Source organism: Myotis yumanensis, unplaced genomic scaffold, assembly GCF_028538775.1.
Source record: "Myotis yumanensis isolate MYYU_CA2020_CCGP unplaced genomic scaffold, mMyoYum1.0.hap1 SCAF_8, whole genome shotgun sequence".
NCBI lineage: Eukaryota > Metazoa > Chordata > Mammalia > Chiroptera > Vespertilionidae > Myotis > Myotis yumanensis.
In genome coordinates, this window is record NW_027223759.1 from 54460364 (window position 1) to 54472506 (window position 12143).

Here is a 12143-nt window from a genome sequence, read left to right on the forward strand (position 1 = left end):
ATATAATTCTTAATGCATCTCCCTACCACCTCTTTTCTATAAAAGCATTGAACATTTTGCCCACAGAACTGTTTCATAGAATTAAGAAATCAGGAAGGCTAGTGTTTGTAATAAATTTGATAGGCCTAACTAGAAACAACATTTCATTTTAAAGGCCTGATTTTTTTTTTCCTTAGGCATTCTGTGTTTTCCTAAGATTCGTGTGGAATTTTTTTCATTTGCCTTACACTCAGTGCCATAACCTCAAAGACTGATTCTTAACCCCATCCATTCAGGGGCCTAGTAGGGTCAGCAGATGAGCTTTAAGTGGTCTTTCTGTGATTCCCTTAAATTGTTTGCAAAATGTTGCTTTTGTGTGTGCAGTTAGTTGGGGGAAGGGGGGCCGGGGGGGCGGGGGGAGAAGAGGTCTGTATCTTTCATCAGTTTTTCAGTGGGCTCCATGACCTAAACAATGTAAAGAATCAATGGTAAAAAGAAAAGAAAAATCATAGAACATAGATTATTATTCCCATTTTATAGTTAGGGGAAAAATGAGGACTAGTCATTGACAGCAGCTGATTGGCTGCTTGAAAAAGAAAATTGGGTTAGATGTCATAGCTCCCTAACCCCATAATGCTATATTAGATTATCAAGACCACTGAAGCATATTTACAAAATGGGAGCATCTGTCCCAAATTGGGGTCTCTTTGGAGCTGCTCGCCTCCCCGTGATTTATTCAGTGAAGGCCTTGTACCCGTGTTGGAGTGGGCCTTTCTCTACTAAACCACCATATGCTTATACAATTGGATTTGAGAAATTGGCCTCCGCAAGAAACCACCAATACCCCGACGGGGAAAGGCTGCAGTCCAGATAACTGAAATGTTAACAAGGCAGAAGCACTTAACTTTGATCTGCCTTAGGTGGCAAAGGAAACCAGAGAAAACAAGTATCGGGGCTCTGCTATCAAGGTAATTCCTAATACGTTCTTCCCCCATGACTCTCCCCTCGTATCCTCTCTATAGAACTTCTGAAGTTAACAGCAGGGGATAAGACACAGGAGGGTTTTGTTGTTAAGAATTACAGACTGAAACATATTCTAAAAACTACATAGTCTCAGGAAAGCTCTGGGCATCAAGAAATGGACTGTTTTTGCTTTTGTTTTTGTTTTTTGTTTTTTTTCTCTCGAACGGCAGACTGCTTTCTTTTCTGCCACGAAACCTGACTCTCACATCTTATTTCTCAATCCAAGAGGGTCTGCTGTGTGGATGCCCTAGTGACTGTCGATGTCAAGATCTAGTTGCTGAAGTTTCATTTTCTAAATCTGAATTTCAGATTTTTATTTTCCACACTAGCTAGAAATTGTTGACCACCAAACAAGATTTCTAAAACCTAACAAATGTCCTGGGATCCAAGAGGGATTGAATTTGATTATTCTTTTTAAATAAGCACATACTTTATGGGTTAGTTTCTAATAAGATGTGCTGGAATTAATTCTCATTCATCTGTATTTCTGAAGCATCTAGTTCCATACTTTGATGATAGTACTTTTCACTATTGATTGGAGTTCTTTACTTGTTTATCTCCCTTGCTTTAGACAGTAAATTTCTTGAGGGTGGGGCCCATGTCTTATCACCTTTTTTCTTTTTGGTGCCTGATACTCACACACCTCAGTAAAGGAATTTTGTTTTAAATAATCATTTCATCCTATTCAGAGTGACCAGTTTGCCAAGAACTCTAACTGCCTTAATAATCTTTTTAATCATTGATAGTATTGTTTCCTTAATTTCCTTCTGTCGATTTTAACATGATTAAAAGAGTTCTAGAGAAATAGGTAGCATTCCAATGGAAATCAATGTTTCTTTCAAAATCCTCCCTTTTCCAGGTGCAAAGTCCTTCTTGGATGCAACCTCAACCATATATCCTACAGCACCCTGTAAGTTGTCATCATCATGTCTTTGTGCTTTGAAAGTAAACTATGTACATGTTAAAACCATTCTCTGGGAAATTTTAAGCATGTAATATGTGAATGTATAAGCTCATTATAAAACTCTCATCACCTTTGTCTTAAAACAAGTTGGTAGTTAACAATAAGTTAAATTTGCAGTCTGTCAGAACTTAGAATATATCATATTGGAGAACGGGTACCATTTTCTTCCTCCTACCAGTTCTGTAGGAGATCATTAAATTGAGTTTTTTACTTTTTAAATTGTTTAAATTGTAAGAGTTTTTTTAATTGCTAATTTTTAGCAGCACTCGCGATGAAACCCTCATTTTTAACATTCTATTTAATTGCAAGTATACAGTGTCAAAATTAATCTAGAGATTTTTATTGGAGTTTCTTAGCCTCTCCACAGAAACTATAAATACAAAAGTAGTAACACCTTCTTTGGTAAATAAATGGGATTTCTTTAGTGACATGATCATTTGTTGCACTTATGTATGCAATATATTTCTTTTAGTGGAGTAAGTTATCCTTCATTTTATTAGTATATTTTAATGTGTTTTTCAAAAATACATAAAATCTAGGTTGTTGAATTAAAACATGGTTTTAAAAAGTTGAAAAAAAATAGCCATAGCCAGTATGGCTCAGTTGATTGGGCGTCATCCCATGCACTGAAAAGTCACAGGTTCAATTCCCGGTCAGGGCACATGCTGGAGTTGTGGGTTCAGTCCTTGGCTGGGTCACGTGCAAGAGCCAGCCAGATTGATGTTCTGCTTTCACATCGATGTTTATCTCTCTCTCTTTCTCCTTTCCTCTTTCTCTAAAAATGAATAAAATAAGAAATGTAACAAAACAATTTTTAAAAGAAAGAAATGTCTTTTTTAATGTTGAAAAAATAAAGGTGGAGAACAAAATCACACACAAAAAAGGCTAAGAATGCCCATTTCGGACCTACATGCTTGCCATGAGAAGGCCACACCTTTGGCCCTAAGCTTTCTAATAACTAACGCAAAATAGGAATCTTTTTAAAAAATATGTTTTTATTGATTTCGGAGAGAAGAAGGGAGAGGGAGAGAGGGATAGAAACATCGATGAGAGAGAATCATTGATTGGCTGCCTCCTGCAGGCTCCCTACTGGGGATCAAGCCCGAAACCCAGACATGTGCCCTGACCGGGATTTGAGCCATGATCTCCTGGTTCATGGGTTAATGCTCAACCCTTGAGCCACCCCAGCCAGGCACAAAATGGGATCTTGATAAGCAGTACAGCTCACAGTACTCATAAGATAAAAACAGACAGTTGGTTGGGAAGAGCACAGTCTTCTTGGCCTTAAGATGAGACAGGAATTTCTCTCCTAACACCTAGAGAGGACACTATGTAATGTAAGATCATGTGTATGAAACAGCAGTCCAGGGATAAGTTCTGAATAGAAAGTTGCTGAGATGACTCTGAAGAAGCAAATAAAACTTGGTCAGTTAATAACACAGGAGAAAAGCTCTGTGCTATTGTGTCTACATACACACATATGTTTCTATATGCACACATGCATTCACATACATACATACATGCCAACTCATGTATGCACATTTACACCCCCACATACACAAACGCTCATGGCAGTCCATGTCCCTGGTCCTTTGTGCTGTCCTATTGTAAAATGCTGGAAATGAACTCACTTTTCATTTGGGGGCTTCCTGGTATAATAGTTCCTACAGATGAATGGGAAAAATGAGCAGGAAACTCCTTCAGCATATTCTGGGGTTCTGAGTCATTTCTATGTTACACTCACTCTGAGGATGCACATTAAACCTTTAAAAAGAAAAAAAAATTTATATTTTTATTGAATTCAGAGAGAAAGAGAGAGAGAGAAACATCAATGATAAGAGAATATCATTGATCGGCTGCCTCCTGCACACCCCACACTGGGGGTCAAGCCTGCAACCCGGGGCATGTGCCCTGACCAGGAATTGAACCGTGACCCTCCTGCTTCATAATTTTTTTTATGAAATGTATTAACAACAAACTATTTCTGGCACATCTATATTTTCTTGGCAACTTTTAGAGCCAAAGCTGCACATAGCTCAGTTGAACATCTTTAAGGAGACCGTAGTGTACAGAAGGTTCCTGTCTGAGGATTCATTTCCTTTCCCACCAGATCTGGACTGCCTGCAGCCAGAATTAAAGTGCCTGCACATCGATCTCAGCCCACAGTTGTGCATCTAATATCAATAAATAACTGCATTTAGGGGATATGTCCAGTATAGTGATGGCAAAACCTTAACATTAATTTTGTAGTGTTAGAATAATTGTATTCTCAGGCCATTGGATGATTGCAAAAGTGGGAGGAATTATATAATCCATAAGAATATTATATAGGATAAATTAGAGAAAATGTAAAAATTCAAAAATAGAATTAATTAAATTTTGGTTTATGCAATCAGTGTATCATTATGTAATCTTTGAAAATTGTGATAATGACAGTTATGCAGTAGTTTAGGTAAATATTTATAATGAAATGTTAAGTGAAAAGCAGAAACCCAGGATATGTAATTGTTTATGTACCTTCATTGCAATTCTGTAAAAACATGCCCAGTTTAGAATCTGGGCAGCAGTGGGAGCCTGGCGGTGCTCACAGTGATGTGGGGGAGAGAGAGTGGGTGACTGGTGATCTTCCCACCTCTGTTTTTTTTTTTAATTATATTTTACTTTTAATGATCAGAATTTTAAAATATGAAGTCAAATAATCTGAAATTGGCTTATTCATTATATTTGAACCAGTTTCCCTGTCCTGGCCCCAAATTGTAGTTGAAAGTGCTGGGAAACGCTGAGTGAATGAAGAATGTGATCTTGATCTTGATCTTGAATCCAATGACTTTCTATATAGAACTATAAAAACATGGTATTTATAATATTCAATATAGCATATTATTTTTTGGCCACATAAACCATCAACTGCCATGTATTTTAAAAAATAATTAAGCCTTTTGTAACCCAGCAGGCCAAAAATAGTTTGAATTTTCTGTTACAGCTCCTCCTGCTGGACTAGTTTTGCTTCACAGTTAAGTGAAGGTAAAGGGAGAGGTGGTTAATACAGGGATTTCCATAAAGTGAGTGCTCCTTAAAAAGTCTCAGGAAATACACTCTAAAAGAGTTTAAGGAGATAATTTATGCCATTTGCAAATTTGAGGGGAGGTTATTTTTGTTTCACATTCCTCAACAAACAGGCATTTCCTTTGAAAAAAAGTGATTACAGAATTGTAACTCCCTTCCTCTTGTCTTAACATGTATCTTACATGGCTCTTGTCTCCAACTTCCCAGGGTGCCGTGTTAACTCCCTCAATGGAGCACACCATGTCACTACAGCCCGCATCTATGATCAACCCTCTGGCCCAGCAGATGAGTCATCTGTCACTAGGCAACACCGGAACAGTAGGTGGCAAATTAATATCATCTGTCTCGGCAAAGAGAAGAGTGTAAATTAATGCAGCCTGTGTCTTCCCTCTCAGTCACATGCTCTGTGATGTCAACGATATGTTTGACCTCCTGACACCTCCTCTCCACACATACACATTGCCTTCCTCATAGTAAATACTCAGATATTTCTTGATTAATTAATGAACTAAAAGTTGGTCCCGAGTATCTCTTCTTTACCAGAATGTATTACCCGTACTTGACTTTACCCAGCCCCAATAATCAGTCCTGTTCATTCATTCTGGCAGACCTGGTCTCCTGAATCAAAAGATGAAGGTGATACATGGTGGCAAAGACAAGGGATTTCTCCTTACTTATTTTTTTTATGGAATTTGGGGACATTGAATCATGATCTCTATGCTGAATTATTTCCCCAGAGTCCAGGAGACTTAATTGGGCACTGAAGTTGAGCTGATATCACACCCAATTAACTTCCAGGGTTGATATGGGCAGTGTTTGGATAAAACAACCAAGAGCTTTTAAGTCAGACCATATCTATGGTGGCTTAAAAGAACAAAAGGTATTAGGGTGTTTTCCCCATTTACACTCAAAGCTAGCAGCGGCTTCTTGTGGAGGCTTATACGGGCCACTTACCTCCAATGAGGTTGGCTAGAAAGCTCTCCTGCCTTTGGAAACGGATGCCTGTCAGCAAGGGTCCACTTCGTATTCTGCAGTGACCTGTTAAAGATCTAGTAAGTCATTTACCCCTTGGGTCTCCACTTAGTGAGACAGTTCTGGATACTAGCTCAGGGGGCTTCTGGGAAATAATGAGGCCCTTTGAGAAGAGAGCTTTTAAAATAGCACATTAATGATGTTCATTGAGGATAAAAAACCTTAATGATCTTCACCCATGTGCTTCTTTGTTAGGAAATTCCAAGAAAGATGGGATTTTTACTTTGACAAATTCAAAAAATAGAAAGTATTCGCTTTGCCTTTCATATGATATAGTGATGTTAGTATACTAATTAAATTTTGAGCCCATTTACATTTCTTCTTTGAGACTTCCAAATACTTGTCATCCCACCTCAAAATTCCCCAAGTGTTCAGAATTTTGCATGGCTTGTCCTGGCCCATCTTGACCATACTCTTCTTTTCAGTACATGCCTGCAACATCAGCTATGCAAGGAGCCTATTTGCCACAGTACACACATGTGCAGACGACGGCAGTTCCTGTTGAGGTTGGTACAGACCATTCTGGCAATGAATAGTTTCAGAAATGGGTAAATTAGATGAAATTCAAAGGAAAATCGATCAAGTCACACGTTTGCATGAAGATTTCAGTTTAGAGGGAGTATATACCTAGAGTTATTTTTAACTATGAATCGTCATTCTCTGCATGCAAATTAGTGTAGTGACATCCAGGCCACACCTCCAAGACTCCCAAGAACATTTTCTAAGCTTGTAACACATTTCATTTCCCTTTCAAGGCTCTATCTTGTCTCCTATAAAATGGTGCTTACAGGAAAATTAAGGTAAAGCTGAGTCAGTAATCCTAGTACCAAAGATTACTAGTATATCAATCATAATAATTGCAAAATCAGTTATAATTGAGATATTTGAAAAAAAGCTGATGCTTCAAAACTTTTAGAGGGATGAGGAACAAACCACACCTGTTTTCATAGAGGCTGTTTGTATAGCTAAATAACTCCGTGTTCTTGTTATGGAAGATACTAATACAATATTGACATGAAATAAGTCTGACATTTAAATTAAGATTTGAATTACGCTTGGACAAAAATAGCGTTTTCCAGCAAAGTACCCTTAAACTTCCAAGGAAATTCACCAACTCAATCAATTCCACCTTCCAAGCAGATCCCATAGGTTCTAATTCCAGAAGCAGCCCTAGGACTGTGGCTGAATATGGGGGATGGAGGGAGTGAGGGGGATGATTGTTGTTTTGTTTGCAGCTGGTCGATTTAAATTTGTGCAGTTACTGACAATCGTAGTTACCAAAACCCAAAACCCAAAATCTTTTACCTGCAATTCTGAAATACACAAAAAGCATTAAAACAAAAATTCTCTTTGTAACTACTTTAGCAAATAACTTGACCCCCAGCAATACCCAACCCAAACTGATGCAAGACACAGATCTTTTCTCCACTTACTGTGCATAGTTATGTCTTCCAGTGCAGACCTGTTAATGTGGTTGACTGTGAGGTACAGCCCTGGACCCCACTGTGTATATTCAGTGACGTGCTGCTTATGCATACCATATTTCAGATCCTAAAATCTGAAAACACTGAATTTCAAGTCACATCTGGCCCCAAGGGATAAGAGATTTGTTTGATAAGTTATAGCTTGGTGTGAAAAGACAACTCATAAATGTGGGGTGGGAGGCTCTTTGGGCCCACCAGGTATTTGAACTTCTTAGGGAAATAATTCACCTTGAAAGTTCTACATGACCTTAAGAAAATCACTTTAAAAAAAAAATCACTTTAAAGAGTGCTTGTTTTGAAGATGCTGGACTCAGTCAGACCTGGGCAGCAGCGTTTGGATCTCATTGCTCACGTGTCTCATCTGTTCTGCTTTGTTGTAGGAGGCGAGTGGTCAGCAGCAGGTGGCTGTAGAGACGTCTAATGACCATTCTCCATATACCTTTCAACCCAATAAGTAACTGTGAGGTATGAGGGAGAGGTCTCCATCACTGTAGGGCTCAGGTCAAGAGAAAAATCTAATGGTTCTTTTATCAAAGTGGATGGAACTTAGGATAACTGAGATTTCCTCACACTGCTGTGATCATGGCTAAGGAATCCAATGTTATCAAAATGTTCAAAGCAGTGGTTTTTGTGGATTTGCAATTCAGTATTCTTTCCAAAAGGCGCTTATGTTGAAGTCGAATATATATTTACTCTCTCCCTTCTTAACTCTCCCCCAAAATGTGTAACATTAGAAAACAGCAGGCATCAGATTTGTCCTACAGCACATTTCTTTTACATTGATCTTACTTTAATGTTCACAAGCTCAAGCATATGTAGCACAAGAGTTTGCATAATCTAGCATTGCAAGGTTAGCAGTATCTTGACTTAGGAGATTGAGAAGTTGCATTACCAGCTCTCACTTGGACCACAAATCTCAAACCTTTTTACTTTACCATGCAGATTGCAGTAAAATAACTGGACAGAACTTGGGTTTCTTGTTCTGGCGCAAGTATGTTGCAGGTCCCAGATTTCAGAGTTGGACTCGAAGCGTAGAAAGTGACCCTCAGTTCCAGAGTTTGCATTTATTGGCCTACTGCCAGGGATGAGCACAGCCTTTTCTAAACACCTTTATCTTTAAAACCAAAAAGAGATTACAAAGCTCTGCGGTGTAGTCTATCAAATGTACAAAAGCCTTTGTCTTTTATTTTTCTCTTTCAGATGTACAGAAGGGTGTTCTTACATGAAGAAGGGTGTGAAGGCTGAACAATCATGGATTTTTCTGATCAATTGTGCTTTAGGAAATTATTGACAGTTTTGCACAGGTTCTTGAAAACGTTATTTATAATGAAATCAACTAAAACTATTTTTGCTATAAGTTCTATAAGGTGCATAAAACCCTTAAATTCATCTAGTAGCTGTTCCCCTGAACAGGTTTATTTTAGTAAAAAAAAAAAATACAAAAAAAAAAAAAAACCCAAAAAGATTTTTATCAAATGTTACAATGCAAAAAAAGGAAAAAAAAAAAAAAGAAAAGAAAAAATGGAAAAAAAAGAAAAAGAAAACTTCAATTTTCTGGGTATGCACAAAGACCATGAAGACTTATCCAAGTGCATGACCGGATTTTTGTGGTTTTGTTCATTTTGTGTTTAATTTGTGTTTTTTCCCGCTGTATGAAATGGGCTTTCTGACGTTTCACTAGTCCGACTTCACCCACGGTGTTCTGTGCTTGCAGTGCGAGTGTTGCTGTAATTCAGTGTTGCCGTCTGTGTCTCTTTTCTTCGCTTTCCGTTTTTCTTTCAATGTAGTGTGAAGTGTCTTATCCTTTTCTATGAATTCCAATTTGCCTTAACTCTTTTGATGCTGTAGCTGTTTCAGTAAAAGTTAGTTCAAACTAATGATGTAGAATGCTTTGACCAAATGAGCTGGTCTATTATGCCTTGTAAAACAGCAGCATAGGGCTTTTAAAAGGTAGTCAATAAAAGTTGCTGAAATTTTGGCTTTTTTAAATATGTAGTAGGTGTTTTTAATGATTTTTCACATAATGTGTAAGGTAGTGAAATGCAAGAAGGGAAAAACGATTTGTGTGAAACACATTTTCTGACTGGGGAACTTTTAATAGGGTAAATTGTTTGTATGGCTGTATGCCAACAGTTTCCTCTGATAGTTTGACTGATTTAGGATATCTGCTGTATGATGCAATGTAAAGTCTTTTTTGCCTTTTTTCAGGAAAAAAAAAAACAAAAACCTAACTTGATGTTCTAGATTTAGTGTAGGTAGTGTTGGGACTGGGGGTGGGGGGTGGGGGCGGGGAGTCCCCGAATGTTTTGTCCTTCCTTTATACTAATGATAGTGCTTTAGAATGCGAATTAGGCCTGAGATCTGGCAAATAGAAAGATGTTGGTATTGCAACTAAATGGCAAAAGCTAAAAGTAAGGATTTATCTTCAAACATGAGCTGAGATATGGATAGAAGCAAAACGATTGGCTACTAGCTCTCTCTCTCTCTCTCCTCTCTCTCTATTACGTAAATTTGAGAAATAAAAATTACTTGGCACTTTTAAAGGTAACTTCACCAAAGACCGAAGAGCCAGTAACCAGTAGCTCCAACTTGTCTCAGCATCACATCTTCTGTGCTCTTTATTTTTGCCGGACCAGTTTGCGGTTAGGAGAATGTGCCTTTTTTGTACCTTTGCATTTAGGTTTTATAATTTTAATTGATGTATGGACACACACAAACAAAAAAGCATGAAGGAAGATTTGGATCCAAGCAGTGCCACACTTTACATCGTCACTACAAGTGTTAAGTGTAAAGAAAAACCAATTTTGAAACTATGAAATTCCTGATTCATAAATACACAGTTATTTCTACTTTAGTAGATACAAGATGATTCACTGTTATTAAAGCTCTTTTATTAAGATAATTGCATACGTTTGAAAAGCAACGGTAAATTAAGTTGTCTTCCAAAACTGTGTACTTGTCTGGTCAACTGTGTGTGATCAGTTATCTACCTCAGAGTCTATTTTCTTTTGTGCTGGGACAGGTTGCTGGCCCTCCCTGTTTCCACAGACCAAATCCTCCTAGCTCAGGAGCTAGGGCTAAGCAGTTCTTTCTTTCGAGTATTTTTTAGTTCTTAAATTTTATGCTTGTATTTGATTCTAGATGTCAGTGACATTTCATAGTTTCAAAAGTCCTTGCTGCTCTGAGAAGTGTAGATTCTATTGAAAATTACGTAGTCATAAGAGAAATGTGTTTTTGTTTTTGTTTTTGTTTCCTTTTTTAAAGTTGTGGTATTATTGGTTCTATGCTCCCTGGAATATTCCTGCTTTGTGAAAGTCCAGACTGAACGCAGTGCCCTCCATGTACCTAGTACATTTATAAACCCGGGTCTCTCACTACTTGATATTTTTGCATTAGTTAAGACAGAAATTTGATAGTTCAGTTAGAGGGGAGGGCAAATCTGCTGCTAGAAATGTCTGAACTAAGTGCCATACTCGTCTGGGTAAGATTTGGGAAACATAACCTCTGTACATAAAAAAAAAAAAAAGTCAGTTAAACATCACATAGTAGACAGCCATTAAATTATAAAAAAAAATTAATTTATGAAGAAAGACCTTTTGTACAGATTGAAAAAAAAAAGATTTTCATAGAGATATCTATATGATCAAGAGAGTTAATTTTTTATTTTGTTTTACTAGTGCCACAAACTTGCCAGTGGTAACTTATTTGTCCGGTTCAAGATAACTCTGTAGTTTTCTTTCCTAGGACTTGTTGTTAAAAACGCCAAAAGACATTTTTGAACTGTACATTTGATCAGATTGTTAGCTTTTTCTGTTTTATTTCTTTTGAGAACCTTTGAATAAAAAACATCTGAAATTTTCTTTTTCCTGTCAATTTTTTTTAAGTAGATTGAAAGTGTGTCAGAGTTTTAGATGACCTTCCTTGAGCTCAGTAGGTTGGTTTGAAAGTGACTTGAAAATTATTTTAGATTCAATGTGTACTTGAAATATATTTTCTCCCAAAGAATTATAAAAACCTTCTCATGCCCCTCTTTGGGGTTATTTAAATCTGTGTCCAGGGACCAGAGACATTAACCATTAGCTCCCCACATTTCATCTCAGCAAAAGTGCACCTTTGGTCTTCTGTCCCTCCTCCTTCCTGCTGCCCTCTGACTGTGGCACTGCTTGGCATTGCCCAGAAAGGAGGACAGAATAAAAACTGAGTCCCATCAAGCAAGCACCCAGGTAAGGATTTCAAGATGATTTTAAGACGATCTTATCCTGCCTTGATGGCCGTGGGCCTCCTGAGTGACCTTGGTGGTTCCCAGCAGGAGTCTGTGGTGCAGCATTCATGGGGGAGAGAGAACTCGTTCCCATAACCCTTGTTTTATGGGAAGCACTTAATACAGGAAATTGATTCCTTCTACCCAAGGCAGATTAAGTGTTTTAGCAGAGCTGTACAGTATTCATTTTCTCTGTCCTGGTGGTGAAAGGAGTGAGCGAGAAAAATATCCATCCCCTCTATTCCTGTACACACCCCCCTGCAATGTGGGTGATGTTGAATATGAACTAGAATTGTGGGGCTTAGAGCACCTCCCTTGCTCGAGCCAAGAAAGC

General features: G+C 37.9%; 1 protein-coding gene across 8 annotated transcripts in view; it reads left to right on the plus strand.

Moving 5' to 3' along the window:
• RBMS1 (RNA binding motif single stranded interacting protein 1) overlaps window positions 1-11407 on the plus strand; it is a 225378-nt gene extending 213971 nt beyond the window's left edge. For 5 of the 8 annotated variants that reach the window (XM_070422885.1, XM_070422882.1, XM_070422883.1 and 2 more), the window contains exons 10-15: window positions 900-947; window positions 1862-1912; window positions 5240-5350; window positions 6490-6570; window positions 7929-8013; window positions 8749-11407. In XM_070422885.1, the coding sequence (XP_070278986.1) occupies window positions 900-947; window positions 1862-1912; window positions 5240-5350; window positions 6490-6570; window positions 7929-8006 (369 nt within the window). In that variant the 3' untranslated portion in view covers window positions 8007-8013; window positions 8749-11407. The remainder of the gene's footprint in view (window positions 1-899; window positions 948-1861; window positions 1913-5239; window positions 5351-6489; window positions 6571-7928; window positions 8014-8748) is intronic. The other 3 variants (XM_070422888.1, XM_070422889.1, XM_070422887.1) reach the window with 2 other exon arrangements.
• The last annotated feature ends 736 nt before the right edge of the window (window positions 11408-12143 follow it).